The sequence below is a fragment of the Coregonus clupeaformis genome, chromosome 29 (assembly GCF_020615455.1).
Source record: "Coregonus clupeaformis isolate EN_2021a chromosome 29, ASM2061545v1, whole genome shotgun sequence".
Classification (NCBI taxonomy): domain Eukaryota; kingdom Metazoa; phylum Chordata; class Actinopteri; order Salmoniformes; family Salmonidae; genus Coregonus; species Coregonus clupeaformis.
Genome location: NC_059220.1, coordinates 22,178,158 through 22,189,483, shown reverse-complemented (window position 1 = coordinate 22,189,483; position 11,326 = coordinate 22,178,158). Strand labels below are relative to the sequence as shown.

At 48.0% G+C, this 11,326-nt stretch overlaps 1 protein-coding gene across 6 annotated transcripts; it reads left to right on the top strand.

The window, feature by feature from the left end:
* The first annotated feature begins 2,131 nt into the window (after positions 1-2,131).
* LOC121544846 (pecanex-like protein 4) lies at positions 2,132-11,270 on the top strand. Of its 6 annotated transcripts, XM_041855041.2 has the most exons (12): positions 2,193-2,446; positions 2,749-2,850; positions 3,081-3,833; positions 3,958-4,137; positions 4,297-4,835; positions 4,941-5,041; positions 5,197-5,319; positions 5,454-5,814; positions 9,004-9,107; positions 9,183-10,279; positions 10,421-10,607; positions 10,841-11,270. In XM_041855041.2, the coding sequence occupies exons 3-12, from the start codon at positions 3,136-3,138 to the stop codon at positions 11,090-11,092; spliced, it is 3,642 nt and encodes a 1,213-aa protein (XP_041710975.1). In that variant the 5' UTR covers positions 2,193-2,446; positions 2,749-2,850; positions 3,081-3,135; the 3' UTR covers positions 11,093-11,270. The 6 variants fall into 6 exon arrangements, with proteins under 6 accessions (XP_041710979.1, XP_041710975.1, XP_041710980.1 ...); XM_041855045.2 differs by lacking the exons at positions 2,193-2,446; positions 2,749-2,850 and adding an exon at positions 2,132-2,163; XM_041855046.2 differs by lacking the exon at positions 2,749-2,850 and having other exon boundaries at positions 2,193-2,437.
* Positions 11,271-11,326: the final 56 nt, after the last annotated feature.

Genomic DNA, 11,326 nt, shown 5'->3' with positions numbered 1-11,326 from the left:
GGTCAGACCCGTCGAGAGTGGTGATTCTAGTCGGGTGGGCGGGTGCCAGAAGGGTTTGATTGAAGAGCATGCATTTAGTTTTACTAGTGTTTAAGAGCAGTTGGAGGCTACTGAAGGAGTGTTGTATGGCATTGAAGCTCGTTTGGAGGTTTGTTAACACAGTGTCCAATGAAGGGCCAGATGTATACAAAATGGTGTCGTCTGCGTAGAGGTGGATCTGAGAGTCACCAGCAGCAAGAGCGACATCATTGATATACACGGAGAAAAGAGTCGGCCCAAGAATTGAACCCTGTGGCACCCCCATAGAGACTGCCATAGGTCCAGACAACAGGCCCTCCGATTTGACACATTGAACTCTATCTGAGAAGTAGTTGGTGAACCAGGCGAGGCAGTCATTTGAGAAACTTAGTCTGCCAATAAGAATGCGGTGGTTGACAGAGTCAAAAGCCTTGGCCAGGTCGATGAAGACGGCTGCACAGTACTGTCTATTATCGATCGCGGTTATAATATCGTTTAGGACCTTGAGCGTGGCTGAAGTGCACCCATGACCAGCTCGGAAACCGGATTGCATAGTGGAGAAGGTACGGTGGGATTCGAAATGGTCGGTGATCTGTTTGTTAACTTGGCTTTCAAAAACTTTCGAAAGGCAGGGCAGGATGGATATAGGTCTGTAACAGTTTGGATCTAGAGTATCACCCCCTTTGAAGAGGGGGATGACCGCGGCAGATTTCCAATCTCTGGGGATCTCAGACGTTACGAAAGAGAGGTTGAACAGGCTAGTAATAGGGGCTGCGACAATTTCGGCGGCTAGTTTTAGAAAGAAAGGGTCCAGATTGTCTAGCCCAGCTGATTTGTAGGGGTCCAGATTTTGCAGCTCTTTCAGAACATCAATTGTCTGAATTTGTGTGAAGGAGAAGCGGGGGGGGGCATGGGCAAGTTGCAGCGGAGGGTGCAGAGTTGGTGGCCGGGGTAGTGGTAGCCAGGTGGAAAGCATGGCCAGCCGTAGCAAAATGCTTGTTGAAATTCTCGATTATTGTAGATTTATCGGTGGTGATAGTGTTTCCTAGTCATACTTGAGTAAAAGTAAAGAGACCTTAATAGAAAATGACTCAAGTAAAAGTGAAAGTCACCCATAAAAATCCTACTTGAGTAAAAGTCTAAAAGTATTTGGTTTTAAATATGCTTAAGTATCAAAAGTAAAAGAGAAAGTATAATAATTTCAAATTCATTATATTAAGCAAATCAGAATGCACCATTTTCTTGTTTAAAAAAAATGTAAGGATGGCCAGGGGCACGCTACAACACTCAGACATAATTTACAAAGGAAGCATGTGTTTAGTGGGTCCCCCAGATCAGAGGCAGTAGGGATGCCCAGGGATGTTCTCTTGATAAGTGTGTGAATTAGACCATTTTCCAGTCCTGCTAAGCATTCAAAATGGAACGACTACATTTGGGTGTCAGGGAAAATGTATGGAGTAAAAAGTACATAATTTTATTTATTTTTACCTAAGTACTTTACACCACTGGTTAATTGTAGGGGTACCCATGGGGCTGGGGATCAGAAGTGTCAGGTGCGGGAGAGGCAGGTTGAGGGTACCAGGGTTAGAGTAGTGTACAGGGTGTCCATATGCTGAGGCAGTGAAGAAAGTAGAGGAAGATGGGTCAATGGGGAGGGATCCTGAGAGGATTCATGTGAGTAGTAGATCTGTGCCAGTACAGAGGGATAGGCCAACGAGTGATATTAAGATTGGCTTTTTAGCGTTCATAGCAACGGTTATCAACTGTACCGCAAAAAAATAGAGGTTGTGGTTGCAGATGCAGGTAAGTATTGGGTGTACGAGATTTGACATCAGAAGAGTTACAGGGTATGTTGAGTGGTGGTGTCCCGTCCTTCCAAGCTGTTGGCCTGAGCTAGGACTAGATAGGTTTAAATATTGGAATAGGGGTAGATGACAAGGTATTTGTTTTATTTTTTCCCTTTTCCCTTTTTACTCTCAAAGTATAAGGGATTTATACCCCAGTCTAGTTGGTGGCGGTAATGAAACATTTATTGGATGCCAACGGCCGTTAAACCTCGAAAAAGAAGAAGAAGAAGAAGAAGAAGAAGAAGAAGAAGAAGAAGAAGAAGAAGAAGAAGAAGAAGACTTGATTGGGAGTTGATGGGTAGGCTGAGTTTGACTGTTTTTTCACGCCCACTCAAGACACCCACTTTTTGTAAAGTGCAAACTCCGTCTATCCTAGTTGGAGCGCACGCCCTCACATCTTGTTGTGGTTATTCTTTGCTAGCCTCAAATGTTAGCTAGCTAGCTATCATTGTTCCTCACTGGGAACGACACATTTAGACAGCGTTTTTATATAAACAAATTGCTATACTTACTATCGAAGATTAATAAGACAGCCGATTGATTCAAATGATAGCCCTTCTCTCTATTCAAAGGTACAGTAGGTAAGTTAGCTAGCTAGCTAGATTGGTAAATCTTATGTAGCTAGCTAAAAAATTTCCACTAACGTTATTTCTGACATTCGCTACAGTAGCTAGCTAGCCATCCCATATATGAATGTATCTAGCGTATGTTATGCCAGCTAGCTTGTATTCATGTTTTCATGGCAACCTTGCTGCGCTAACGTTGCTTGCTAGGTTACTAACGTTAGCTAGCCATCATTGTTTACATTTCTTAGTCAAGGTTACTTCGTTTATACAACATGTAGTGTAGCTATGCAATTTTATTGACCTGACTACGAACTTAGTCACCCACGGATGACTGACACACCAAGGCAGCCAGCTCTCTTTGACAGCATTCGAAAACATACCTAGCAAACCTGTTGACAACAATACATTACTGATGTAAGGTAGGTTTTCGAGGGAGTTTGTATAATTTTTTATTGTGGTTTCTATAACATGAGGTTTTACATGGTATTCTACATGAAGTTGATCAATATGGTAGTAATAGGCCTGGCACTGGTGTTTATTCAACTGCTGTAGTTATATTGAGTACCGGTAAATATGATCTCCTGCAAGCGGCATTTCTTTTGTGGCAGACATATATGACTCAAGCTGCCTCTTTGATCTTGTCCTATAGGATGACACGGAAGCTAACTGCAGCCCCGGAAAGATGACCTGCACCGCCCTAGGGCATGGTCAGGATGGGGCCAGATGTGCCCTTGCTCAATGAATACAAGCAGGAGTTCTTCTGGAAGCGCTTCCCTCAGACGGTGCTTGGGGGTCCGCACTTCAAGTTGGGCTACTGCGCCCCGCCTTATGTCTATGTCAACCAGGCGGTCTTGTTCTTGACACCATGGCTGTTGGGTGGCATTGGCACGCTGCTGTGCCAGCTGCAGCTGCTGGAGGAGCTCCACGCTGCCGTGCTGTCTGGTATGCTCATGCTGGGAGCAGCAGTGGGTGTCCAGGCCCTGGCGCTGTATGCTGCCCGCAGGAATGGCACGGTGGAGAGGTTGGGAGTGCCCAACATCCTGGCTAACGAGGAGGAGGTGGAGTTCACCCACTGTGTAGGCCCAGAGACGGTGAGGTTCATCGCCCCGGGGAAGAGGTTTGGGCTGAACGTGGTGCTCCACACCATGCTGGCGGGGGCCCTCTGTGGCCTGGGGACATGGTATGTGCTCCTCGGCAGGTTGACTGCACTCTACGGCAGTGTGGGTGTAGCCTTGGTGGTCTTTGTCCTGAGCTGGGTGACCCTGTGTACGGCAGAGTACTCCCTTATCGTCAACACGGCCACAGAGACGGCCACATTCCAGGCACAGGACACCTATGAGATCACCCCACTCATGCGACCACTCTACATATTAACTTTCATAGCTGTGGACCTTGCTGATAGGTAAGAAATAACTAAATTGGTCTCAATGACTATTTTGAAACGTATTATGGATATATTTTGATAGGATAGGATTGTTCACATTTTGTGACTCTTTGCTTCTTGTTTTTTCAATGCTTGTGTCCAGATTTACAGATCCAGTGCCAGAGCTCCAGCTAACCAGTCAGGTTCTTCATGTGGTGTTCCTGGTCCTACCTCTGCTGTGGGCGCTGGGCATGCTGTCACCCCTGGATGCCCTCCTCCTTTGGGGCATGGAGCAGGCTCTGGTGTTCGGTTTGGGCGGCTCTCCCATGTCCAGTAACCTTAGGTATATTTAGCTTACTACATCAATTGTTTTTTGTCAACGTTTAGATGCTGTCTGATTATACTTAAGTTACTGATGTAGTTCCCTGAGCTCTTTACCATATGCCTGTTTCCTTGGCCTGTGTGAGCTCCTCTGACTCTGTGCTCTCTGTCCTTCCTAAAGGTTACTGGGGATGTTCGCCATGTCTGTATGTGTCACTGTTTGTACCTTCTTCATCCCGTCCACCTTGGGTGTGGTCTTCTTCTCCATGGCCATGGGGTTTCTGCTTAGTTTAGATCTCAGCCAATTTGGGGCATATTGTAGAGGAGGGTCCAGGGGGGCCCACGGTGACAGTGGATGGCGTAGGGGGACATCCCCTGCCCCTCCCCGCTGGTTTGGCTGGCAACTGGGCTGCAGGGAGATGCTGCTCTACCTGGGGCTGCTGCTGGGGGCCATGGCTGAGGCAGGGCTCTTACATCACTTCCTCAGTCCCTCCCAGCCCCAGAACCTGGCCAGAGGACCTCAAGCTGCTGTCAGCTACCTCCTCCTCATCCTCTTCATCATCTGCTGGGCTCTTGGAGAGATCCAGGGAGCCTATGTTTTTGGAGGAGTGTTCCTCAACCCACTGTACCCAAGAGGAATGGCCAATGTCCGGGTGTTCAAGCAGCGGGGCAGGGGTCTCCACGTGGCTGGGGCCATCAGGAGGGTGCTGCTCAATCTGGGTGAGCTCACCTTGCAATATAGTATTGCTTTGTCATTACTGAAACATACTATTCATGCATCTTAATACATTATATTTAACAGTGACTTTGTATTTTACATTGCAGTATCTCCCTTTGCAATGATTGCTTTCCTGACGCTGGATGGCTCTGTTCAGCAGCTCCACACAGCCTCTCTCAGTGTGGGATTCACCCGGGCCTTCAGAGTGGTACACATGGATTATTTTATGGATAACCTAAGCATGTACTATATATCAATCAACCAGAGTTTCTCTCCAGTGACCTCATGACCATTCATCCTCAGACTGTTATCAATATGATTTAGGTAATGTTGATTTGAGTTGTGGGTCTCTGTGTTGTGCAGGTGTGGCAGAGCTCTGAGGAGGCCCTGTTCCAGATGGTGGTGGTGGTGTCAGTGAGGCTGGCTGCAGGGGACACCAGACTGCCTGGGTGGGACAGTCTGGGCATAGGGGTCCAGCTCCTTCTGGTAACAACACATTTCAGCATTCATGACATAGGCATGATATTTTTCTGGAAAAATATTTAAAGTTAAACATTGAAATTGAAGTCCTGGTTAAATCCCAAAAGCACAACGTTTTTGTCTTTCACTGGCCAACCCAGGTGGGCCTGCTGAGTGATAGGCTACTCCAGTTCCTGTCCAAGCTGAAGTTTGCCCTGGCCGTGCTGGTGACCTCCTGGACAGAGAAGAAACAGCGGCGCCAGTCGGCCGGGACCCTTCTGGCCCTGAACGCCTCCCTGTGTCCTCTGCTGCTCTCTGTGGTGTTCCTGTCAGCCATGCTCTCTGCTCCTCTGCTGCCCCTCTTCACCCTTCCCATCTTCCTGGTGGGCTTCCCCAGGCCTCAGCGTAGTTGGCCTGGGCCAGTGGGCACCGCCTGCCCCTGTCCAGACTCCATCTATTACCAGCAGATGAGTGGGAGCCTGGCCTGTGCTCTGAGGAGCGCCTTCGCCAGGGGATCACTTGGTTAGTGGGTCTCATTCTTTAGTTTTCTCCCTCTCAGTTTCTCTCTCTATATGTTTCTTCTTTTCCTTTTCTTCCATTCATTGGTGAACAGTGTTTTCCACTAGCGCTGGCTGTCGGCTAAACAGCCGATTACAGACTCATTTTCAGCCGGCTACTTTTTCCACTTGAATTAACTAGGCTACTTTTCAATTCGCTAGTCAGAAAAAAAAGTCAGACGAGCTACAATGAACGATATGCATCTTCTAGCAATCTCTATTGATAGGACAGGCGCCTGTCAGTCACAAAGCGAGCGACAACAGGGAAACAATGCTGGTTTGACAGTCTGCTGTGGGCAGTGTGATTTGTGTGCGCTGTGGTTCGGTTGGTTGCCGTCAAATGTATTTACACGGAGGAAGGGGAGAGCATTATGCTTTGAGTGAATTTCAGGGCTCTACAATGTGACCATTATACTCATATATGCTCCTAAAAGTAGATGTGTGTGAACCGAAAAAGTAGGTTAAACTATGAGCACGTGCGAGTTGTTGTCGAGGCACAGATCTGGGGAAGGGTTCCCAAACATTTCTGCAGCATTGAAGGTCTGTGGAGATGGGAGAACCTTCCAGAAAGACAACCATCTCTGCAGCACTCCACCAATCAGGCCTTTATGGTGGAGTGGCCAGACGGAAGCCACTCCTCAGTAAAAGGCACATGACAGCCCGCTTGGAGTTAGCCAAAAAGCACTTAAAGGACTCTGACCATGAGAAACAAAATTCTCTGGTCGGATGAAACCAAGATCGAACTCTTTGGCCTGAATGCCAAGCATCACATCTGGAGGAAACCAGGCACCGCTCATCACCTGGCCAATAACATCCCTACGGCGAAGCATGGTGGTGGCAGCATCAGAGCGCTCCGGACCTCAGACTGGGGCGAAGGTTCACCTTCCAACAAGACAACGACCCTAAGCACACATAGGAATGCCAAGCTTGTGGTGTAATACCCAAGAAGACTTGATGCTGTAATCGCTACAAAAGGTGCATCAACAAAGTACTGCGTAAAGGGTCTGAATATTTATGTAAATGTTATATTTCAGTTTTTTTTATTTTATAAATTTGCCCAAAAATCTAAAAACCTGTTTATGCTTTGTCATTATGGGGTATTGTGGGTAGATTTATGATTTTTTTTTAAATCAGTGCAGTTTAGAATAAGGCCGTAACGTAACAAAATGTGGAAAAAGTGAAGTGGTCTGAATACTTTCCGAATGCACTGTAGTTCGGCAAACACTTCGAACCGGGGAGGCCTGGCTGGTTACTTTTTCTATTTGGCTGGCGACTCCAGGTACTTGTGGAAAACACTGGGTGAAGTGAAAGTACTTTGATATAACTGTTTAATAATTTATAGACATTACTTTGTGTGAAAGTAATGTAGCTTATGCAATTGTATGCAATCCTTAAAGTTTCTTTGGGGACATAATATAACATGGAACATAATGTAATAATATAACTAATGAACTATAAGTGGGTGTGTGGGGACCGCATTCAGGGTCATTAAAGATGTACAATGTATGAAATGATAATGGTGAGGTAAACATTACATTTGCACCGGCAGTAACGTTGTCAGACTCCCTTATTGTTTTTTTACCCAATAAATTACTGGGAGTTTATACATAGTGTGCAATCAATTTATTTATTTTTATACTTCCTTATTCACCCACACTTTACAGTATACATTACATACTGCATTAGGTGTTGGGCATATGTTTTCAGTTAACTCTTTCCCCTATTGTTGGGAGAAGAAGCCATTCATTTTCCAACCACTAGCAGTAAGAACAGAACACCGTAGTGCACTCAGGGTGTTAATAGAGCGCCAGCTCCGTGTGCTCATGTTTTTTTTAACTTACTTTGTATGTTGATTCATAATCGCAGTCCGCTGTGAACTTTTAGATTGGTCGAACAGGGACTATATGCAGATGAAAGAGCCGGGTGGGGGGAGCCTCTTATGGTTTCATATTAAGAGGAATGTTGTTGTTGTTGTCGCTCAGTAGAGCCACTGGCAGTAATGTAAGCTTGCAGGATCCAGTTGTGCTTCCCGAGAAGTGACCTGAACAAAATCGCTCTGATCTGTATTCATTACATCCAAATGTTTCCACACCATTAACCTCATAATACTCTTAAGCCAGCTGGAGCCGCTTCAAAAAATTGGTTCAGTGCTCTATTTGCTGTCAGGAGGGGGCAAGGAAAAGACTGAGCAAGTACAAGCTTAATTATTTATGGATTGACAACTCAAAACAGACAGAAAAAACTGCTATAGTGATGTCATCACTCCAACTTATTGTTTTCTTGGCTAGCTGGGGGTGCCTGAGCTGTGATCTATCATTTAGGCTAAGTGCTTGTTGGGCATGATATACCCAGCAGAAAGAGAGGAGAGTTTGTAATGTAGTGTTCTGTTTTTTTCCTTTGCCCCCTCTGTGACATTGGGGGCTGTGCATCAGTGAGCATTGAGCGGGAGCGGAGAACGCACAGCGTGTCATTTCCCATCACGAGGCGGCGTCTGTGACTATTCCGAGACGCCGCTTTAGGATATGACATTATCCTTGAGCCATGAGAACACTAGTCAAACTTGAAACGAAAGCAACCATCGCTCTGCCACTACCATTTCACTAAAAACGTCTGTCCGCTCTCCCCTCTGTCGAACAAAAATGAAAGGCCCCCCTTGTACAAATTCCCCAAGTCTACTCCCATGAGAGGAATTCATGTTTAGAGACTAATGGAAAGCCGAGGAAGAGAAGGAATTCAATATTTAGATCTCTGTGCAGTCAGCCAGTTTAAACTGTATCATGACCTTCCTCTACAACTGAAATGGTAAGTTCATCCGACAGCAAAGTTATCCACAGCCGAAAGACTCACTACTGATGCAAAATGAAAGGGTTGTGTGACCAGGGGGAACTTATCTATGTATATGATGTATGTACTCCAAGCTTTCTCATCTCCAGACCACAGAGGACAGCATCTCTCTTGACTGCATGTCCTATAATAATAATTTACCACTGGGATGACTGTGACCAAATATAACACCACTCAAAGGCTGCGATGAGAATATGCTATGAATCGAGACGAGGTGTAATGGAATCGGCCTTATCAGAAATCTTAGCTGCGGATAAGTGAATGAAGAAGCTGATAGGCCTACATTTGTTTTCTTTCCTCCCCTCTGAAGGTTCTCTGGCTCCTGGCTCCCACTTCCTGGGTCGCTTCCAGGACCGAATGGTTTGGATCATGATCTTGGAGAGAGGATATGGCTACTGCACTGTCAACATCAAGGTACTGGTTCATTAATGGTTGTTATGTGTTTGAATCACTCATTTGTGGTGAACTCATTTGACCGTTTTGTTTCAGGGTCTGGAGCTGCAGGAGACATCGTGCCACACGGTGGAGGCTCGGAGGGTGGATGAGGTGTTTGAGGGGGCCTTTGAGCGCCCTGAGTGGCTTGGTCTCAACCAGGGGTTAAACCTGCACTGGGGTAACGCCCTCACCCCATGTGCTGCCCTGCCTGTGCGTGTCTACTCCGACGCCCGCAATGTGCTTTCGGGCATCATTGACTCGCATGACAACCTGAGGAAGCTCCAGGATGACTTCCTGAAGGCCCTGGTGTGGCTGCTGCTGAGGAACTGTGTCCAGAGACATAAGACCTTTACCTGGGGCACTGAGGAGGGGACAGGGGGCAAGGGAAGGAAGTCCCAGTCCTCCCATTTTGGCCAGTCAACTGTCACCCAGCCTGCAGAGGCTGTCATGGTGGAGTCTGTCTCCTCTCTCAAGTTTAGACGGGACAGCTCCAGTTTGACCTCCTTCGGTGTCTGGTCAGATGAGGATGACCTGTTTGGGCCTCAGCCAGCCAGGAGGACGGTGGTGCTGGTAAGTACGGAGGCCCAGCTGGGACAAACAGTGCTCCACACTGGCCCTTCACTGCCAGGCTCTGTGGAGATGGACAGTCTGTTTGAGAACATGGCCCTCTCGTCCCTCCAGCCCCTGGGTTTGGGTCTGGGGCTCCCAGCTGTGGATAAGGGCAGGAACCCTGAAGTACCCCCCACAGAGTCCTCCGGCACCTTGGCCCATGCAAACTTCAGCTGCCCCCACACTGAGCTGTTCAGCCTGCCCCCTGGGTGGAGGACAGCCCCCTTGTTACCATCCCGGTTGCAGCAGCTCAAGCCTTTGTTCCCTGAGGAGTGGTTTCGGTTCACTCTGGGGCAGTTGGCGCTGTCCATTCAGGACGAGGCTTCAGAAGATGTGACCAGAGCTCTGAAGGAGGATGGGGGGCTGAAGGACCTCCATGCCCAGGTGGCCCTGTCATGCCTCATCTCCCTGGGGGCAGAGTCTGCCTTCACCAGCCCCAGCTATGTCTATAGGGTCTACTGTGGGGACATGCCTTGGACAGAGGGGCTGGAGTGGCTCTCTGAAAACAAAGAACTTTACCAGCTTGCACTTAAGGCTTTCAGGTAAAGAGGGCAGGGGTGAAACATGGGTGTAGTTTGTACCCAACATAGGGGATCTAAAACGTGTATACTGGATGTGTGTTATAAATATTCAATGTTGCTATCCAAAGTTTGTCCCTGTAACTCTGATCTATTTACCTGCAGGTACAGTTTCAAGCTGCTGTTTGATCAGGCAAGTCTGGGGCCTATGGAGAGTCTTGAGGAGCTGTTCAGCACCCTGGAGGAGTATGAGAGGGACTGGTACATCGGTCTGGTGGCTGAGAGAGGCTGGCAGGACAGCGTCCTACAGGAGAAACCCTTCCTCTTCTCACTGGGCCATGACCTCACCATGGTAACCAAACTCACCACACTACACCTGTGTTTCTGTTACTTTACTAACTCAGTGCTCTCACTATAGTAACCCAACATACACTTGAAATCTAGATGAACTATGAAGATTGCTTAAAAATTATGGTTTCTGTTTGTCTAGAGTGTATTGTGTGGTCTTTGGGGTGTGTGTATTTTAAACTGAGCTAGTGGTCAGTACAGTAAGTGACCTCTACCTGCCTGTCTCTGTTGCCACAGGGCACTTACACAGGGCGGGTTCTGTCCCTGCAGGAGCAGCTGGTTCAGGTAGGCCGTCTGAACGGGGAGGGGGTGCGTGGCCAGTGGGCAAACCTGTCCTGGGAGCTGCTCTACGCCACCAACGATGACGAGGAGCGCTACAGCATCCAGGCCCACCCCATCATGCTGAGGAACCTCACTGTCCAGGCAGCCGACCCCCCTCTGGGGTACCCCATCTATTCCTCTGTCCCCCTGCACCTCCCCTGCTTCTAATCCCTCATGGGATACCCCATCTACTCCTCTGTCCCCCTGCATCACCCCTGCTTCTGACCCCAACCCCTTGTTGGGATACGCCATTTTCACTGACTCACATGCCGGCCCCCTATACCCAACCCCCCTATCGGCCCCCTATACCCAACCCCCCTATCGGCCCCCTATACCCAACCCCCCTATCGGCCCCCTATACCCAACCCCCCTGCCGGCCCCCTATACCCAACCCCCTGCCGG

What these genes read in the sequence shown, in the direction of transcription:
- LOC121544846 (XM_041855045.2), top strand. Translation starts at nt 3,136, where the DNA reads ATGGTCAGGATGGGGCCAGATGTGCCCTTGCTCAATGAATACAAGCAG. An exon ending in GAGGGTGCTGCTCAATCTGG is followed by an intron (nt 4,836 to 4,940) that starts GTGAGCTCACCT and finishes TTTACATTGCAG; the next exon opens with TATCTCCCTTTGCAATGATT. An exon ending in CTTGCACTTAAGGCTTTCAG is followed by an intron (nt 10,280 to 10,420) that starts GTAAAGAGGGCA and finishes ATTTACCTGCAG; the next exon opens with GTACAGTTTCAAGCTGCTGT.